General features: G+C 37.5%; 2 protein-coding genes across 5 annotated transcripts in view; both read left to right on the forward strand.

Annotated features, from left to right (window-relative positions):
• The window catches only part of BDP1 (BDP1 general transcription factor IIIB subunit), an 87,184-nt gene extending 81,626 nt beyond the window's left edge, over positions 1–5,558 (forward strand). For all 4 annotated transcript variants that reach the window (XM_082373211.1, XM_082373210.1, XM_082373213.1 and 1 more), the window contains one exon: positions 2,828–5,558. In XM_082373211.1, the coding sequence (XP_082229337.1) occupies positions 2,828–2,959 (132 nt within the window). In that variant the 3' untranslated portion in view covers positions 2,960–5,558. The remainder of the gene's footprint in view (positions 1–2,827) is intronic.
• A 7,865-nt stretch (positions 5,559–13,423) lies between these two features.
• The window catches only part of MCCC2 (methylcrotonyl-CoA carboxylase subunit 2), a 63,974-nt gene continuing 57,251 nt past the window's right edge, over positions 13,424–20,146 (forward strand). The window contains exons 1-2 of the mRNA XM_082373759.1: positions 13,424–13,716; positions 17,065–17,131. Coding sequence (XP_082229885.1) covers positions 13,588–13,716; positions 17,065–17,131 — 196 coding nt within the window. The 5' untranslated portion in view covers positions 13,424–13,587. The remainder of the gene's footprint in view (positions 13,717–17,064; positions 17,132–20,146) is intronic.

The raw sequence follows: 20,146 nt of genomic DNA on the forward strand, positions 1-20,146 counted from the left end.
CTATATTCTGAGACCAGGATTGTATGAGTCTTTATTATTATTGCCAAATTACTTTGGAGAATAGTTGTAATTACCAGCAGTGTAACAGTGCCAGTTTAATCACATTCTTGCCAGCCAGAGATATTACTCTTCAAAATACATTTGTTTTTCTTATTTAATATAATGGTGTGGGGGGGGGTGGAAATGTCATTTCATTTTTAAAATTTGCATTTCTTCAGTTATTAGTAAGTTGTGTTCTTTCCCATATATTTACTAGATTTTCTGATTTTTTTTTTTTTCTTTTTTGTTCCTATCTTCTGCTGATTTATAGGTTTTGGGATCTTACTGGTTTTCTTACCAATTTGTATGAGATCCTTATGTATGTAAATAAGCCACGTACCTTTTAGCTCTTTACTGCAAGTATTTTTTCCAAGTTTATTTACTTTTTTTAAATTTGGAGGAATTTTTGTTATACATAACTTTTCAGTGTTTAGTCAAATCCATTACTTGTTTCTTTGCAATTTGTTAAATTGCTTTTATAATGAAAAGTTTTTCTCCAGAGGTATAAAATTTTAAAACTTTAACTCTGTTCATGGTTATTGACTTTGGTATGTAGTGTGAGGGAAGAATTTAAACTAAATGTTATTCTCAAATTGCTACTTCATTTTTTTGAGTAAGCAATATATTCCACATGTCTTAAAATTCATAACCTACAAAAGAGAGTTTATAGTAAAAAGTTTCCCACATCTGTCCTTTAGCTTCCTAGTTCCTCCTTTCCACAGGTATTTGGTATTATCAGATTTTGGTTTACTTTTCCAGAGACATTTTAATATACACAAATATAAACATTTTTCTTCTTTTTTACATAAATAATAGCATATCGGTCTCTGCTTTGCTTTTTTCACCTAATAGTATGTCTTGGAGACCTTGTAAAACAGTAGATAAAGGGCTTCTTCCTCTCTCTTGCTCTCTTTAAAAAATTTAAATTATTAACTTCTTATTTTGAGATAACTGTAGATTCACATGCAGTTGTAAACAACTATACAGAGAGATCCCATCTACCCTTCACCCAGTTTTCCCCAGTGGTAACATCTTACAAAACTCTCCTATAATATCATAACCACTATATTGCACTGCTACAGTCAACATACAGAACAGTTCCATCACCACAGAGATCCTTTGTGTTGCCCTTTTATAGACACACCTACTTCCTTCCCGCTCCCCACTCTCTCTTTATCTTCTGGCAAGCTGGTTGCCATTAAATTCATCATTGCAAGAGTGTTATATGAATGGAATCATATATTTGGGATTGGCGTCTTTTCACTCAATGGTAGTTCCCTAGAGAGTCATCCAGATGATTTTATGTATCAAATGGTTTGTTTCTTTTTATTGCTGAATAGTATTCCATAGTATGGATGTACCAGTTTTGTTTATTCATTTACCCACCAAAGGACATCTAGCGCTTGCTTTTATGAATAAAGCTGTGAACTTTTGTACACAGCTTTTTGCGTGGACATAAATTTTCCTATTTTCAGGACTAAGTGCCCTCATTATTTTTAATGACTACATAATATTCCATTGTTTGGATGTACCATAGAGTGATACTGGCCTCACACTGGTAGGCATTTAGGTTATTCCTACTTACTTGCTATTTCAAACAATGTGGTAACAGCTAACTTATAAATGGACAGTTTTTCACATTTATAGGTTAAATTCCTGGAAATAGAATTGCTGGTCTAAAGGAATGATTATTCTTTTGCCAGACACTGCCTGATTGTCCTGCATAGGGATTATATAAGTTTCTGTTCTTATCAGCAGTGTATGAGAGGGCCTTTTTCCTTACATTAGCGTATTATCAATGTTGTTCGTTTTTGACATTCTTCATAGACTTAATGAACACATATGTCTGTGATACAGGTTGTAAATTTTTTTCCCTCTATGGCATTTATCTTTTGATTTTGTGTATGGTGGTTTGTGCCATGCAGACATTTTTTATTTTTACATATGTGAATTTATCGATCTTTTATGGCTTCTGGCTTTCATGTCATTGCTTCACACTCTCTCTCCCCAACTCTAGGATTATAAAAACATTTTCCCATGGTATTTTATAGTAGATTTTTAAAAAATGTTTTTACATTTAAGTTTATTGATTCATCTAGAATTTATTATATATTGGTGAAGTATAGGTTTGACTTTTCCTTTTTGTGAGATAGTTATACAGTTGTCCAACATTATTTATTGGATCATCCAAATTTCTCAAATTTTTTTGGAGATATCACTTTTATCAGATACTAAATTTCCATCCATATGTGTCAGGGATATTTCTAGTCTTCTGTTTCATTGATATGTATGTCTGTTCCTTTGCCAATACCATGCTGTCTTCATTTTTTCTAGATTTATAAGTATGCTAATTTTTGATAGGATTGCTTTAATTTCTTATATTTCCTTACGTACTGTTCTGTTTCATGGGTCCTTCTATTCTGGTCATTAAAATGTTTTCATTATCGATTTAATAATGTTATGTTTTTCAATATTATTTTTTTTCACAGAAATTAAGGTAAAGTAATCATGTGTAAACTACAGTTAACCTAATCATGTTTAGTGTTGTATATTTGTTGATTTTAATTTTATTATTATAACGAATGCTACAAAGGTTATCTCTTACTATGTTTAGGATTATTTCCTTAATATAACAGCATAGAAATGAAATTATTGGGTCAGTGAGTATAAACATATTTAAAACTCATAATATTTATTGCTATATTGCTTTTCAAACAGATCTCGATTTAGAATACCACTATCAATATATAAATGTTATACTGCATACTTACTTTTATTATCTTTTTAGGTTTCTTGTAATCATCCCTTACCGAAAGGAGAATGTAAAGATGTCCAAAACCGGCAACCGGAAGAGGAACCAATGACAGTCTCTGAATATTTCTTTAGTGATATCTTTATTGAAGTGGATGAAACAGAATAAAAGTCTTCTTTTTTTTTCTTTTTTTTTTTCTAAGGCTAGGATTTCCACAGTCAGTTATATCAACAAAGCAGTATCTAGCAAAAAGCCTCACTGGCAATTTTTCTTTAGGTTGATTTTGAATATTTAATAGGCTTGATTTGAAGCTTTTATAATCAGTGAAAAACATTGCTGAGGTTCCTTTCGTTCTGATTGATTCAGCATTTTGGAAATACCAAGCAATTAAGACTGCTTTCTCAGACAGAAATAACAGCTCTTGTTTACATTTTGACTCTTCCTGTGTTGAACACACATGGACATCTTGGAATGTTGTGGATAAATGTCTCTGTATAAATCACAGTGCCGACGTATTTGGAGATGGATTGTAGTTAACATTTAGCAAACCTTTTGTGAAGGTTTTTCTCTGTTTGTTTAGGGTTTTTTTGTTTTTTTGGATGGTGAGGGCCTTTTCAGTTGCCTCGAAGTGTGTGAAAGGAAATTGTGAAACTCCACTTTAGTATGGTAAATGTTAAAAACTTTTCTATTATCAGCTATTTGACTGAAAAATGTGTATTTTTCTAATTCGTGTTGATGTAACATTAGTCCTAATTGAAGAACTAGTATTTAAACTTACTATTTATAAAGATAAAACATCAAAAAGCTTATTTATTTTTAAATTTTTTATTTAAAAGAATATTCAGTTTTAATTATTTTTACCCCTGAGATTATGGGTAAAGAAATCATTAACAAATTCATGTTTGTCTCCTTTCCCTCTTTAATTTTAAAGGTATTTAAAGTGATAAAACTAAATTGTTTGGCTAGTATATACATTTTGAATACATTTTTTTCTCATAGTTTAGTATATTGACTTTGTACTGTGAATTTTTTGTTTTTCTTATTTCTTGGATAATCTCAGGATTTGTATGGGGAAAAAAACCCTTAACTTTATTTATGAGGCAAATTTCCATACAAAACTCTGTCTCCATTACACACACATATGCTCACATACACACATTCCTTCTTTAAAAAACAATTTCTTGGTAGTTTTTTTTCCCCCATTAAATTCTCCATAAGGAACTAAGTACTTAGACCTTTATGCACAGAACATAATTGTGATGTTAAAAACAGAAAATAAGATAAGACTTTATTAAGTCAGTGATTATCTTCAATATGAATTTAAGGGTTGGTTTTAATTTTGAGATTTTGTGATTTACATAGGTAATTCTGTTACCCACCCAAGCAAATCTTTGGTGGTTCAAATTAAACTTCTGAAAGAACAGATTTATTCTTTTATTTGAAAAGCCTTCTGGGTTGATAATACATTAGATCAGGAGTCAGAAACATTTTCTGGAAAATATTTTCGAGTTTGTGGGCCAGATGCCCTCTGTGGTAACTAGTCAACTCTGCCATTTCAGTATGAAAACAGCTACAGGCAATACTTAAATGATGGACATGGATGGGTTGGGTTTTTAGTTTGACCCATACATTAGACAGTAGTTTTCTTACCTTAAGGTGCTGATGTCATTACCTATGAGATATTTGTCACTGGAGTTATGAGTTCTGCCTGACCCTTCAACCCTTGATTGCATTATGAAATCAGTATTTCAGTTGGGAAGATATTTTAATGTCTAATTACGTTTGTAATTTGAAAAAAATGGTGGCTAGTTTTCAAGTTCATTAGTAAAGTTGGATTTGGCTTGGCAAGTATAACAGTAATCCTAATTTATGAAAACAGTTGATATTAGAGCATTTCTTATTCATTGCTTTATAGTGAAATTTGCAGTTTAAACTTTTTTGTCATAAAGGAGGATCTCTAAGGAAATTCTCTATAGATATGCAGTTATTTATTTCACGGGATTAATATGTCATAGAAATCATGGTAGCAAATCGCATTGCCATTTTAATGCCCTGTTTTTATAAATTTTAAAAATCTCGTATTCTGAAAAGGCTTCTTTCATTTAGTTCATGTTAGTTTGGGTGTTAGGTTGTCATAGCTAAACTATTATTTTATCCCTTGTTCAATGTTACATTTTAACTTTGTTAACATCTGTCTCTTGTTCATCTACAATGAGTTAATTTTATGGAAGATGTAACTTCTTACTGTATAAAGGATAATTTTATCTTTGGGCATTCATTGTGTTAGAGAATCAAGTCAGACAACTAAATTATCCTACTATGATATCCTTAAAACTACTCTTGGAAAAAGAAACTTAGTCAGTGTATTTACCTTACAAGGTGGACAGACTTGTTCATACCTGTGTTTAATGTGACTCATGTAAAGATGATGTTGTGAAGAATTTGTATTTTATAAATCTTAAAAGAGATATGTTTAAAGGTCTTTATTTTTTTCTTGACTTTTCCTCCTGAACACTTACGTCTTAGCAAGTGATCAACATGATGGCTTCAAAGCCTAATTGTTGGTAAATGATTGAGGCACAGATAAAAATATGAATATCCACTGTTTACCACCATGTTTTTTGAAATAGAAGTGACCATGTATACTATCTTGCTTGAAGAAGTCTTTGACAAAAAGCAATATCTGTCGTTGTAAATTTTCTTGTTCTAAAGAAAGCAGTTATATTCTATAGATGTAAATTATGTAAATAAAAGTTATTTTATATTATTTCTGTTGTGTCCTCTTTTTTCAAATGACTTAATAAAGATATTAATGTGTTAGTGAGCAAAAAATAGTTTTGTAAGTACAGCTTACCCTTCCTTCCTTCCCTCCTTCCACGAGAGTATAGTATATTTGGGAGAATTAATTTTTTCTTATGTGCATGCTCTGAAGGATATTATTTTGATTTTGTAAGAATAAAAATAGACTTTCCCCCACATTTGGGACATGTGAAGAGTTGCTTACTTTTTTGTTTATTTGCTCCTTTTGCAATGAATTTTTGGATAAAAGAACTCAATCTCTTTTACTCTTTTTTCTTCCCACTTTTTTTTCTCTGTAGAGAAAGACAAGTGGGAAAGTTTAGTTATGGATATACTGTAAACCTGGACTTTTTACATGGTCAGTTGACCTTTTATTATGGTATATAAGGATTTTACTTTCTTACAATTCTCACTCTTTTCCTGCTTTCTCCCAATGTTAATCACAATTTGGGGTTAATCCATATTCAGTATTTGTACTGTTTTAATTGTAATTTTTCACTGCTGTACCACCTAATGAACTAAGACGACATTTCCTTTCTGGTACGACTTTTTGTTTTTCTTGGAGTTAAGAATTGTTTCACTTTTTCATTTGCTTTGGGTTTGTTTTTGAACCTGTGGCTTAACTTTCAACACCCTCTGGCAAGTCTGTTTATACTTAGTTATAAATGCTCTGTTTATACTTTTCACATGGTCAAGCTGTCAGATGAACTGTTTCCTTCTCTCTTTTTTTTCCTGGAAAACTTTATGGAGCTCTTCCTTCCTGCTTTAATCTGGACTGAGGCTTCACAGGTCTCCATGTGCAGTGCAGCTGCCATACTGGGACTTCTCTGTGAATTCCCTACCCATCTTTTCTGGTTTGGATTCCCTATTCTGGAGCCAATGTCATTGTCTTTCTTGAGGAGAAGCACATCTTCCACTGTTTACTGCAAAAGGGTGCATGGATGATAACATAACTTGAGACTTTACATGTCTGAGAGTTCTTTATTCTACTCTCTCACTTAGTTGGGCTCTGAATAGAATTCTTGAATAATTTGAAAATAACTTCCACTTCATTTCAAAGTCATGCTCTGGTTATATTCTAGTTTTCAGTGTTTAAAAATCTTTTGCCATTCTGATTCTCTATCCTTCGAATGTGGCCTTCTATTTACGTATTCTTTGACCCTGGTATTCTGCTCAGTAATGTGCACCCACCCTTTCCTGCCCCTACATTCATGCTCCTGGGCATGTCATGGGCCTTTTAAAATATGGAAACTCATTTCCTTCCTTTCTGGGAAATGTTCTTGCATTATTCCTTTGATAATTTCTCTCTTTCATTTTCACTGTTCTGATATCTGGAATTCCTATTAATCAGATTTTTTAATCTCCTTTACTTGTTCCCTAAGTTATCTTTTCTCTGCTATTTTCCATTTCTCCATCCCCTTCTCTCTCTCCTTATTTTTTTGTTCCCCCCTTTTTTTGCAGGGGGAGATTTTCTCAATTTTTACTTCTACAACTGGAGAAAAATCAAGTGTCAATTCCTTTTTAGAAGTAACTTTGTTAGTCACAAAAGCCGTAGAGAGAAGGCTAAGAATCTTGATACTTCTGATTAACAAATGTGCAGAATCAAAGTCACAGAATGTGAATCATCCTTTGACTTAGTTCATAATTTTGAATCAGCACAGTTTTCTGCAATGAACGTTTTTAAGGCATAATTTACATTTAAAAAAGTACACAGATCTTAAGCTTTTAGTTTGATTACTGACAATGTATACACCTGTGTACCACCCCACAAGACAAATAGACAACATTTCCATCATCCCAGAAAGTTCCTTTAAGCCCTTTCCCCACTGCCACCCACAGGTCAGTTTTGCCTGATCTTGAGCTTTATATATATATGCAGTATATGAACTTTATATTATGTATACTTTTGTATCTGTTTACTTTTGCTCAACACATTTTTGGGATTCATCCATTTTTGTAGAGTGTTAGTAGTTCCTTGTTGCTAAGTTGTATTCCATTTTATCCGTATACCACATATGAATATACCATAATTGCTATCTATTTTCCTACTGATTGTTTCCGAATTTTGGCTCTTTCGAATAAAGATACTATAAATATTGTTGTACAAATCTTTTTGAAGACATGTTTTTATTTCTCTTGTGTAAATGCCTAGGAGAGGCACATCTTTTCTTAGATTTATTTTTTAAGCACTTGATGTTCTCTGATGCCTTTATAAATGGTGGTTTTTAAATGCTTATTTTCATTTGTATGTTTATTGCTGGAACATAGAAAAACAGCTGATTTTTGTATTGCAGTTAAGATTTTAACAAATGGGGAATTCCCTGGCAGTCCAGTGGTTAGGACTCCACACGCTTTCACTGCCGAGGTCGTGCGGCATGGCCAAAAAAAAAAAAAAAAGATTTTAACAAATGTACTTTCTTTTTTTTTTAAATTAATTTATTTTTGGTTGCATTGGGTCTTCGTTGCTGCATGCAGCTTTCTGTAGTTGCAGCGAGCGGGGGCTACTCTTTGTTGCTGTGTGCGTGCTTCTCATTGTGGCAGCTTCTCTTATTGTGGAGCACGGGCTTCAGTAGTTGTGGCCTGCGGGCTTAGTTGCTCCGCAGCATGTACCATCTTCCCGGACCAGGGCTCGAACCTGCGTTCCCCGCATTGGCAGGCGGATTCTTAACCACTGTGCCACCAGGGAAGTCCACAAATGTACTTTCTCTAACATCCTCTCACAGTCTAGCCCTTGGAGCTATTAAGGCAAGACTTTTTTTTTTAAGTATTATAGGAATGCTCTTTGTTCTTAGCACACAGACTTAGAAACTGAATTATAATGATAAGATAAACAGGATAAATATAAACAAGTAAAATTTTAAGTAACTATAACATTAAATAAGTATAGGGGCTTCCCTGGTGGCGCAGTGGTTGAGAATCTGCCTGCCAATGCAGGGGACACGGGTTCGAGCCCTGGTCTGGGAAGATCCCACATGCCACGGAGCAGCTGGACCCGTGAGCCACAACTACTGAGCCTGCGCGTCTGGAGCCTGTGCCCCGCAACGGGAGGGGCCGCGATAGTGAAAAGGCCTGCGCACCGCAATGAAGAGCGGTCCCCGCACCGCGATGAAGAGTGGCCCCCGCTTGCCGCAACTAGAGAAAGCCTTCGCACGAACCGAAGACCCAAACACAGCCAAAAATAAATAAATAAATAAATAAATAATAAAGTAGCTATAAAAAAAAAAATCATCCCCTCGAAAAATAGTCTTTAAAAAAAAAATAAAATAAAAAAAAATAAAAAAAAAATAAAAAAAAGTATAAAATGTAATGCCAATGGGAAATATTTGCTAACCTCTCATTTATTTAATAAATTTAAAGGCTAGTAGAGTATCTTATCTCCTTAGAACATCTGTTTTCCCATCCTTTCAATAATTTCTCCCTAGTAAATTCCCTGGCAGTCCAGTGGTTAGGACTCCCTGCTTCCACTGCAAGGGGCACGGGTTCAATCATTGGTTGGGAAACTAAGATTCCGCATGCCGGTTGGCACAGCCAATAAAAGAAAAAGAACTTTCTCATTAAATGGCTAATTAAACTCTGTAACCTCTAGCTTTTGTTACATTTTCTAGACAAGGAATTCTTTTTTATTTATTTATTTATTTGGCTGTGTTGGGTCTTAGTTGCGGCACACGTGATTTTCGTTGCGGCACATGGGGTTCTTCGTTGCAGCACACGGTCTTCTCTCTAGTTGTGGCATGCGGGCTCTAGAGCGCACAGTCTCTATAGTTGTGGCACACAAGCTCCTTAGTTGCGGCACACGGGCTTAGTTGCCCCGTGGCATGTGGGATCTTAGTTCCCCAACCAGGGATTGAACCTACATCCCCTGCATTGGAAGGCTCTTTCTTAACCACTGGACCACCAGGGAAGTCCCCTACCCAAGGAATTCTTGATTTTATATTTTTTTCAAAAGCTTTTTAAAATTTTTTCATAATCCTGGTCTTTGATGGATGCAATATATTTTCATTTCTCCAAGGATGTTATATTTTCTTCTGTTCCTTGCACTGATGGTTTCTTTGGAGTTTTTTTTGTTTTTGTTTTCTTGGTGTGGTAGTGTGTGTCTTTTTCTTTTCCTTTTTAAAATTTCTTTGTTTTTTTTTCATATTGAAAGCTTTCTTCAGAATCCAGAGTGTTAACCATTATGGAACTGCAACAGAAAGCTTTCTTCAAATGCCCATTGATCCTTGGCTATCCATGCATATGTTAGAGAAAGTGTCTAAAAAAGCTGATTAGGAGCTTTTACAAGCTTATTGGAGGGTAGGTAGGATATGTCTATTTGTAGGTTACACTGTAGGTCAATTTTCTTTTTTTTTTTTTTAAATGTTGCTTTTTGTTTTTTTAATGGCTGCACTGGGTCTTAGTTGCAGCATGCGGGATCTATTTCTCTGACCTGGGATTGAACCTGGGCCCCCTGCATTGGGAGCAGGGAGTCTTAACCACTGGACCCCCAGGGAAATCCCTGTAGATCAATCTTCCAGGGAGCTTTTTCACTGGAGAACCTCAAATGTCACTTTGTAGATCTTTTCTGTAAAATGGTAAGGTTTCTCTAGACTCCCTTCTATATAAACCTGGTAGCCAGCATTTTGGAACTGGGTGGGAAAACAGACTTGGGGGGAGGGGGCTCTCTTGATTTGGCCTCCAGACTGTCACTTAACCTCTCTGGTCTCAATTTGGCACTTCACTAGTGCCTAGTGTCCCTAAATTTGGAACATTTCAGATTCAGTTTCTCCAGGGAATATATATCTCCTGGACAGACTGGGGGGTGGAAATCTGGGGTTTTAACTACTTCTTATGCAAATTTTCAAGTAGTTCCACCATTTCTTGGTCTCTACCACCTTTCTCCACTTCCATGCACATATTTCTCTGTACCTGGTACCACCAATTCCTGGTACCACCAATTCTGAGAGGCAAATTGACTTGTTACTTGTTTGTATTTTCCACTGCAAGCACTTAGATTTCAACTTCCTTTATTTTGCTAAATTTATTATTCCAATTTTTGCCTATTGCCTTCATATATCCCCTAGTTTAATTGAAGGTGGGATATGAATTATTTTTTGCGTTTCTTTGTTGCTCTGGGATCATTTCTGAGAGAAGGAGGTAAAAAATATCTTTATTTTCATGATAAAAGTTGAATTATTGTATTCCCTTAAAAATGAAAATAAAGAAAAACGTAAAAAGTAAATCTGAATACTATGAACAACTGAACACCAACAAATTGGATTATGTAGATGAAATGGACAAATTCTTAGAAACAAAACCTACCAAGACTACATCACGAAGAAATAGATAACCTGTATAGACCTATAGCTAGTAAGAAGACTAAACAGTAACCAAAAAATATCCCCACAAAGAAAAGCACTGAATATGATGGCTTCACTGGTGAATTCTACCAAACATTTGAAGAAGAACAAATACCAATCTTTCTCAAACTTTTCCAAAAACTTGGAGAGGAGGGAACACTCCCTAACTCATTCTATAAGGCCAGCATTATCCTGACATGAAAGGACAAAGACGCTACAAAAACAAAACAAAACAAAACTATAGACCAATATCCCTTATGAACATTGATGCAAATATCCTTAATAAAATACTGGCAACTGAATTCAGCGGCATACTAAAAGGATTATACATCATGACCAAGTGAGGTTTATTCCTGAAATGCAAGGATGGTACAACATAGAAAAAATTGATCAATGTAGTTCACAACATTAACAGAATGAAGGAACAAACTTCACATGATCATCTCAATTGATGCAGAAAAAGTAGATGACAAAATTCAACACTTTTTCATGATAAAAATATTCAACAAACTAGAAATAGAAGGAAACCTCCTTAACATCATAAAAGCCACATGTGAGGGACTTCCCTGGTGGCACAGTGGTTAAGAATCCGCCTGCCAACACAGGGGACATGGGTTCAAGCCCTGGTCCGGGAAGATCCCACAGGCCACGGAGCAACTAAGCCTGTATGCCACAACTACTGAGCCTGCGCTCTAGAGCCTGCAAGCCACAACTACTGAAACCAGCTCTCCACAACTACTGAAGCCCACGCACCTAGAGCCCGTGCTCCGCAACAAGAGAAGCCACCACAATGAAAAGCCTGTGCACCGCAACAAAGAGTAGCCCCCGCTCACCACAACTAGAGAAAGCCCGTGCACAGCAATGGAGACCCAATGCGGCCAAAAAAAAAAAAAAAAAAAAAAGCCACATGTGAAAAACTCACAGCAAACATTACACTCAATGGTGAAAGGCTGAAAAGTTTTCCTCTAAGACCAGGAACAAGGCAAGGATGTTCACTTTCACCACTTCAATTCAACATAGTACTAGAAGTTTTAGCTGGAGCAATTAGGTAAGAATGAGAAATAAAAGACATTTAAATTGGAAAGGAAAAAGTAAAATTATCTCTATTCACAGATGACTTATTACAAAGCCCTAAAGATTACACACACACACACACACACAAAACCTGTTAGAATAAATGAATTCAGCAAAGTGGCAGTATACTAACTTAGCACACAAAAATCAGTTACACTAATAATGAACAAACTGAAAAGGAAATTATGAAAACAATTCCATTTACAATAGCATCAAAAAGAATAAAATAGGAATTAACCAAGGAGGTGGAAGACTTGCACAATGAAAACGAAAAAACACTGCTGAAAGAAATTAAAGAAGACATAAATAAATGGAAACACATCCCATGTTCATGGATTGGAAGACTTAATATTGTTAAGATGTCAATGCTACCCAACATTATCAACAGATTCAATGCAGTCCCTATCAAAATCCTGGCATTTTTTGCAGAAATACAAAAACCCACCCTAAAATTAATATGGAATCTCAAGGGATCCTGGATAGCCAAAAAATCTTGGAAAAGAACAAAGCTGGAAGACTCACACTTAATCATTTCAAAACTTACTACACACCTACAGTAATCAAAAAACTGTGTGGTACTGGCATAAGGACAGACATACAGCCAATGTAATAGAATACAGAGTCCAGAAATAAACCATTGCTTATGAAATAAGTTTTCACAAGGGTGCCAAGACTATTCAATGGGGAAAGGACAGTCTTTACAACAAATGATATTGGGAAAACTGGATATCTACATACAAAAGAATGAAGCCACACCCTTACCTAACACCATATACAAAAATTAACTCAAATCTAAGACTTAAGTGGACTAAATAAGATTAATTTTTCCTCACTGTCCAGTGGATGAGAAATTGTGAGGAAGCTCAGATTTGTTATAGGCAAAGTTATAGAAGTACGTTATAATTGTACATCTAAGTTGTAATTTATCACTATTAGAATTTTTATTTTTATTTACTTGTTATGTTCTCTCCGCTTTATAAAAGAGGACGCTTTGCCTGTTCTCCACGGTATTCCCTGCTCCAGAAAAGCACTTGATAGGGGACATTAAAGACATATTTGTTGAATGAATGGTTATCTCCTTAAAGAGTTTCTTAGGGCAGCTTAATAAGCCTGTTCAGTTTCCAGCTCTCATATAAGGATAAGCTTTTTCAAGCCCCGGAACACCCTTTCTAGCAGCAGGGGAAGAAGAAAACAGCACACAGAAATAGCACGGAGGCCGACAGCAAGGAAACTCAGCCGCAGCTTCTAAGCTCAGCATCTCGGGAGACTGGGAAGACGCAAAAGGGTCGCTCCACCCCGGTAACCGCAACGCTCCGGGGCTCGCGATGGGACAGGCCTCGCGGGGCTGCACCTCTGTCCCTTATTCGCTGAATTCGGGGGGCGTGGTGCTCAGCGCTGACCAATCACGGGCGGCGTGCGCCGGCACGTGCCGAGGCTGGCCTCAGAATCCGGGAGGTTTCAGGCGGGTTGGGACTGCAAAGGCCTCGGCTGAGCTGTATCCCGAAGCGTGGGAGTTGGAGGGGAAAGCTTCGGCTCCGGACCGGCGCAGGCCGGTCTCTCACACTCTTTCCTGCCTCTGTGCCTGCTGCCATGTGGGCCGCCCTGAGATTAGCTTTGCGGCCGTGCGCCCGCGCCGCTGCCCCCGCGCCGCGCGCCTATCATGGGGACTCTGTGGCGACGCTGGGCACCCAACCGGACTCGAGCTCTGCCATCTACCAGGTAGGGCGGGTGAGCGGCCCGGGCCTGGAGTACCCAGCCCGAGTCAGTGATTCCTCTTCACCGACGGCACAAGGCGTTGGCCAGACTGGGAAGCAGGTACAGGGTAGGCGCACTTCAACAGTCGCTGCTCTTTTCTCTGGATCCCCAGTCATGATTCTGGGACGCACCAGGGGGTCGTGAAGTTTGAAAAAGAAAACAATTCCAAATCAGATACATTTTAGTTCACTTTTAGCACTGGCACTATACTTTGTATCTTTAAAATCAGTGGTTCTCAAAACCAGTGGCTCTCTGGTTTAGCAGTCACCTGGGAGCTTGTTGAATATACGGCTGCCTTAGCCTCACCCTGGACCTTTTCCGTCTCTGGGGTGGGGTCTTGGTGTTTGCATTGTTAATGAAGTTGGTGAGAGGGGAGGGCAGGGCCTTGGTGGCAGCCAGCTTTGGGAACAACTGGTCTAGCACAGCTGACCCTGGGTTGTGCCTATCAGACTTGAAATGGTTGGTTATGTTAATAGAGAAATATTTATCTTTAAATGGCTTTTCTTGGAATTGGGAGGTATCACGGCGTTAAAAAAACAACTCCTGGTTTGTGAAATATCAGAGCTGGAAATTTTCAGTCTGTCCCATGGTTTCTAAGCCTGTACAGATAACATTTAAATTGTGCAAATAACTTTCAGAGAAGACTTTTTCTGGCCGCGCCGCTGCGGCAGGTGGGATCTTAGTTCCCCGACCAGGGATCGAACCCGCACCCCCTGCATTGGAAGCTCAGAGTCTTAACTACTGGACCGCCAGGAAGGTCCCTCAGAGAATACATTTTAAATAATTCCTGCCTTTGGGAAAACAAGGAGGTTGAAAGGAAATCAGCAGGCTGAGGCAGAAACAGTATCCAATGGGAGACTTCCAAAAGTCTTTAGATGTCCTGGGATCAGGAGAGAATGTTTAATTCAGAAACTTTAAGTGGCTACTGTGGTCTAACCACTATTTTAGGTATTTGGAATAGATGTGTAGGAATGGAATCATAATTTTGTGGGGGAGACGACAAGAAAGCAATGCATTGTGATGAGTGATGTCTAAAGCTTAAAAAAGGTGGTTGCAGTTAGGAGGCAATGAGTGAGTTGGATCTTGAGTTGGGTAAGAACTGGCCAGGTTCAGGGTGGAGAATGGGAGGCAAGATTATACAAACTAAAGGAGTTATGAGAACATAGGTACCAAGTTATGAAAGTGGTTAGTGGGAGTGAGAACTTGGAAGTCCCGGCCAGGGTGGGGAATTCATGGAGTAGATGGGATTGCTTATGCAGCCAGGTAGAGGAGGGAAGCCATGTGTAGAAGCCACATTTAGATTTCACTTTGCAGTCTGTCTGCTAAGATATTTAAATAAAGAAGTGGCATGATCCTATGGACATGGTAGAATAGTCAGTGTGACTGCAGTGTGGAGAATGGGTTTCCCACCATTTTGAATATGGCTTCTCGGCTGGGTGTTCTCTTGGTTGCTGTAGACCTCTGAGTGTTTTCCAGAGCTCCTGTAAGGTTACTTTAGCCAGTTTGGGGTTGTTTTGTGATGTCTCTGTGGGGGAATAAGGGCCTGGAGCTTCCTGCTCTGCCATTTTTTGAAGTCACGTCGTGGCTGATGTACTTGACGGCGGCTGCTAGCTAGGGCTTAGGGAGTGTGAGCCTGAGATTATAACTTCTTTCTCTGTGTAAAATGTTGTATGTTCTGGTTCAGTCTGTGCGCCAGTAATTAGAATAGGGAAGTAGCTGTGCTATGGTGGAAAAAGCACTGGCTTAGTATTTCAGGTATGTTTAAAAGCTAACAAGCAACATATTTCCTGAGGGGGAAAAAGACCTGGTGGAAATGTGCTAAAGTGTCAACAGTGGCCCTTTCAGTGGGCAGAAGAGACATTGTAGCATGTTGCTTTAAGAGCGAGTTTCTGGAGTTGGTGGATTTTGGTTTAAATCCTAATTCTACTACTTGTTAGCTGAGTGACCTTGGACTAATTACTATATTAGCCAGATTTTGCTTCAGTAATGCTGAGTAGCAACCAATGCCAAGATCTCAGTGTTCAAAAGAACAAGTATTTATTTTTTGTGCTTGGATCTATGGGTTGGTTGTGGCAGTTCTGCTCTAGGACTGTAGTAGATTCAGGTCTGCTCTACTTGTTTCTTATTCCAGGACCCAGAATGAAGGGGCAGTGGCTGCTGTGGGATGCTCCTCTCATAATGGAAGGCTGGGGCACAAGAGGAGAGCATGGAAACACTTTGTCCTTCTTAAAGCCTCTTCTTGCAATTGGTACACTGTCACCTTTGCCCACATTCCACTCATCAAAGCAAGTAATATGGACAGATTCAGAGACTGTGGGGTAGGGAAGTATAATCTCACAGTGAACCTTGGCTAGGATGGGAGGGAAGGAAGAATTTAAAATAAGTAGTACAGTTTACCTTATGGTCTAAGATGGCTGCTTAAGCTCCAGCTATTATGTCTGAGTTCCAGGTGCAAAGGAGGAGAAAGGGTGAATAGGTAAAAGGACACCCTCACCTTCTTGTCCTTTTTTTAAAGGAGCCTTTCTAGAAGTCATACCTAACAACTTCTGCTTATATCTCATTGGTTAACGTTTAGTCACATGGCCACACTTGTCTGAAAAAGGAGGCTGGGATTATTTTATTTTTTAATTTTTTGGCCCTGCCGTGTGGCTTGTGGGATCCTAGTTCCCCAACCAGGGATTGAACCCATGCCATTGACAGTGAAAGCCCGGAATCCTAACCACTGGACCACCTGGGAATTCCCCCTTGTTCCTTTTTAAACATAAAATAGAATCCATTTTCCCCCTGGACTTTGTTTTTAAGTGTAATTTGTCAGTAAGTGTAAAACAAGTATTTCTGCATTGGTTGGAATCTCCTCACGATAGTGGTTGACGGGACAGAAAAAATAAGATGGCATTCTAACCATCAAAGGGCTTATATTCATTGACAAAAGAAAACAAAACTAGAGATCAGTTAAGTTCTGTAGATGTGTAAGGAAGGAAGTTGTTAAAATGAGTGGGAGTAGCCAGAAATTGTGTTGGAGATGAGATGGAACATCAGTTAGGCTTTAAAAAGGGGGTGAGATTTGGATAGATGGACCAGAGAGGGTGGTAGTAGTGCAGAAGAGCTTGAGCAAAGACAGAAAGGCACGAATTAATCTTTTTTACACGTTGGAGTTGGCCCAGCACGGAGGCCACACGGGTGGCAAAGTGGCCCAGTGTGGAGGCCACATGGGGTTGGCATGTAATGCTGTTCTCCTTAACCCTTATTATGGTAAAAAAAATCATTGCTTTCCTATAATACTCTCCCTCTTTTTCTTTGCTTTTGTTTTAGGAAAACTATGAGCAGATGAAAGCACTAGTAAATCAACTCCGTGAACGAGCACAGAACATCAGACTGGGTAAGCACTCATTTATTCTTCAGTTTATGCTTTTAATTAAGATGTCCCTTGTAATTATTCATTTTAGGAAAAACTAGTAGCATCAAGCTTTTGACTTTTCAAGACTGTGCATTTGCTGTTGGTGGGAATGTAAATTGGGGCAGCCACTATGGAACACAGTATGGAGGTCCTTAAAAAACTAAAAAGAGAGCTACCATATGATCCAGCAGTTCCACTCCTAGGCATATATCTGGAAAAGATGAAAACTGTAATTCAAAAAGATACAGTGCACCCCAGTGTTCATAGCAGCACTATTTACAAGAGCCAAGACATGGAAACAACCCAAATGCCCATCAAGAGGCGATTGGTTTAAGATGTGGTATATATATCCACATAAATATATGGGTATATACTCAGCCATAAAAAAGAATGGAATATTGCCATTTGTAGCAACATGGATGGACCTAGAGAATATCATACTAAGGGAAGTAAGTCAGGAAGAGAAAGACAAATATTATATGATATCACTTATATGTGGAATCTAAAAAATAATGCAGATGAATCTATATACAAAACAGAAACAGACACACATAGGAAACAAACTTGTGGTTATCAAAGGGGAAAGGGAAGGGGGGAGAGATAAATTAGGAGTATGGGATTAACAGATACAAATTACTATACGTAAAATAGATAAGCAACAAGGATTTACTGCATAACACAGGGAACAATATTCACTATCTTGTGATAACTGATAATGGAAAATAATCTGAAAAAAAAAATATAAAACTGAATCACTTTGCTGTACACCTGAAACTAACACAGTAATGTAAATCAACTATACTTTAATTTAAAAAAAAACTGCATTTGTTGGCATGCAGACATCTTATTTTTTCCTATTACTTGGACAGTTTTTCTGCTCTTATAGCACTGCCATTATTTGGGGGAAAGTAGAAATTCAGGTTCATCAGTTTCTTTTTTGGCTGCGCTGTGAGGCTTGTGGGACCTCAGTTCCTCTACCAGGGATTGAACCTGGGCCACGGCAGTAAAAGCACCGAATCCTAACCACTAGACCACCAGAGAACTCCCTCATCAGTTTTTAAAACTATTTCTTCTTAAGGTTTTTATTTCAGCTACATCATCACACTGAAATTTTTGTTTCACTTGAAGCAACTAAAACATTTTCTGTCCATTAGTCATATTCATACTACATACTACCTTTTGCGTAATTGTGCATTTTCTGCTGTGTCATGTAATTTGGAAATAATTTCTATATGGGTTTATTGCTAATTAAATAAATGAGATATCCTAAAAACTTTGTAAATTGACATTATTTTTTATTTTTAAATTGTGGACATAATAGACATTTTTTTGCTTGGAAGAAATTGCATCATAGGGAGGAATATAAAATATTAATGTATAAACAGGTACCACATTGCATTCTATTGTGCCCTTATTGGTGTATATGACAATTTAGAAGGCTATGTGACTTGAAACTAATGGCCATTTCCAAAGTAAGAGTCTTAATATATTACAGTACCTAACTGAGAAGGAACTATATGAATTTTACAGCCTTCATTTAAAAAGAATTCTCCCCAGTGTCCTCATAAAGAATCTATTTTATCTGTAAACCTGTGGTTTAAGGGTATTGTTTCATTCCTGGGTATGATCTTATCACACTCAGAGGACAGACTTTCAGTAGAAGTCATTAGTGAAATAATTTAGCAAAACCTTGATAGATTTCTCTTTAGTTTAAATAAAAATGTTTTTTATATTTTTTTCCTCTGAGGACTTTAAGGATGGAGGCAAGGTAATTAATTAATGGCAGATGAACAGAAAGACCATCCAAAGTTGTATATTCACTTGTGTAGGTGTTAGGGAAGAAATAAGCTCAGTATTTTGGTTCTTTGTAGAATTTTGAGGGTGGAAGGCTGGACTGGTTACTCTAATAATTAAGCAACTTTGGTCCAGTTATTTAATCCCTCTTGTAAATTTTAAGTACCTCATTCATAACTTGAGACTTAGGAGTGGGTCTATGAATTATAGGCATTATTCATTCCAAGCACACATTGCTGTCTTCTTTTGACTTAATAGATTAATCAAAATTAATTGAAAAGACCAGAAATTAAATCCATTTGGAATATCTTGGTCTCTGTCTTTTGTACTATAGTAGTTTAGGATCAAAATCAATTAAATCCTGTAAAAGTTACCATGACATAAACAAACAGATATGCAACTCAGTGTGGGACCAGTTGAAGCAAAGACCTCATTCAGATGGCAGTAGTTGCTCCCATTCTATCTATGATGGTACAGGGGAGAATTAAAAAAAAAAACAAACAAAAAACTTCATATAGCTCCTTCTAAGTTAGGTATTTGTAATATATGAAGAATATTATTTTGTTGATGGCTGTATTCAGTCCCTTTGGATTTAAGTCACAAATATCCAAATCAAACTTGTTTAATCCAGAAACCAACAACCAAACCATGGAAAGGAAGTGGTGAATGAACCGGGGGGCTCCAGCCCCTCCAGGACTCACTGTCTCTGCCCATCTTCTCTCATTTCAGGATATGTATGTATGTGTGGACTGCGTTCTCTCTGGCTTCTCTGTGAGGTGGGGAACCATGTTGCTGGCAGGTCAGGGATTACATTCTTACAGTTTACAATCTGAAGGAAAGATCTAGTTATCCTTTCATCTTCGATTTGGAAAACTTTGATGGGTTCACTTGGGTCCCATGTTCATTCTTTGGCCCAGCCACTATATCCAGGGGGATATACTATAATGGTGCCAGCCTGGACCCATGTCCACCAGGGCTCAAGTGTACTGTGGCTGGCAGCTCCTGGAACTTCATGGTGGTGGCAGTACTGTTTTCAGGAAAAGGGGAAAGGAAAGCAAGCAGTCAAAAAGCAAAGAATGTCAATTACACTGTCCCCAGACCACCCGAATTTCTCTCTAGGGAGAGAGGGGTGTGTAAGTAGGAGGGTGACTTGTGAAAACAGGGGTAGTGGACATTGGTCATCCTTTTTGACCAGGTAGCTCT

This window comes from Balaenoptera borealis, assembly GCF_965194805.1.
Source record: "Balaenoptera borealis genome assembly, chromosome: 2".
Classification (NCBI taxonomy): domain Eukaryota; kingdom Metazoa; phylum Chordata; class Mammalia; order Artiodactyla; family Balaenopteridae; genus Balaenoptera; species Balaenoptera borealis.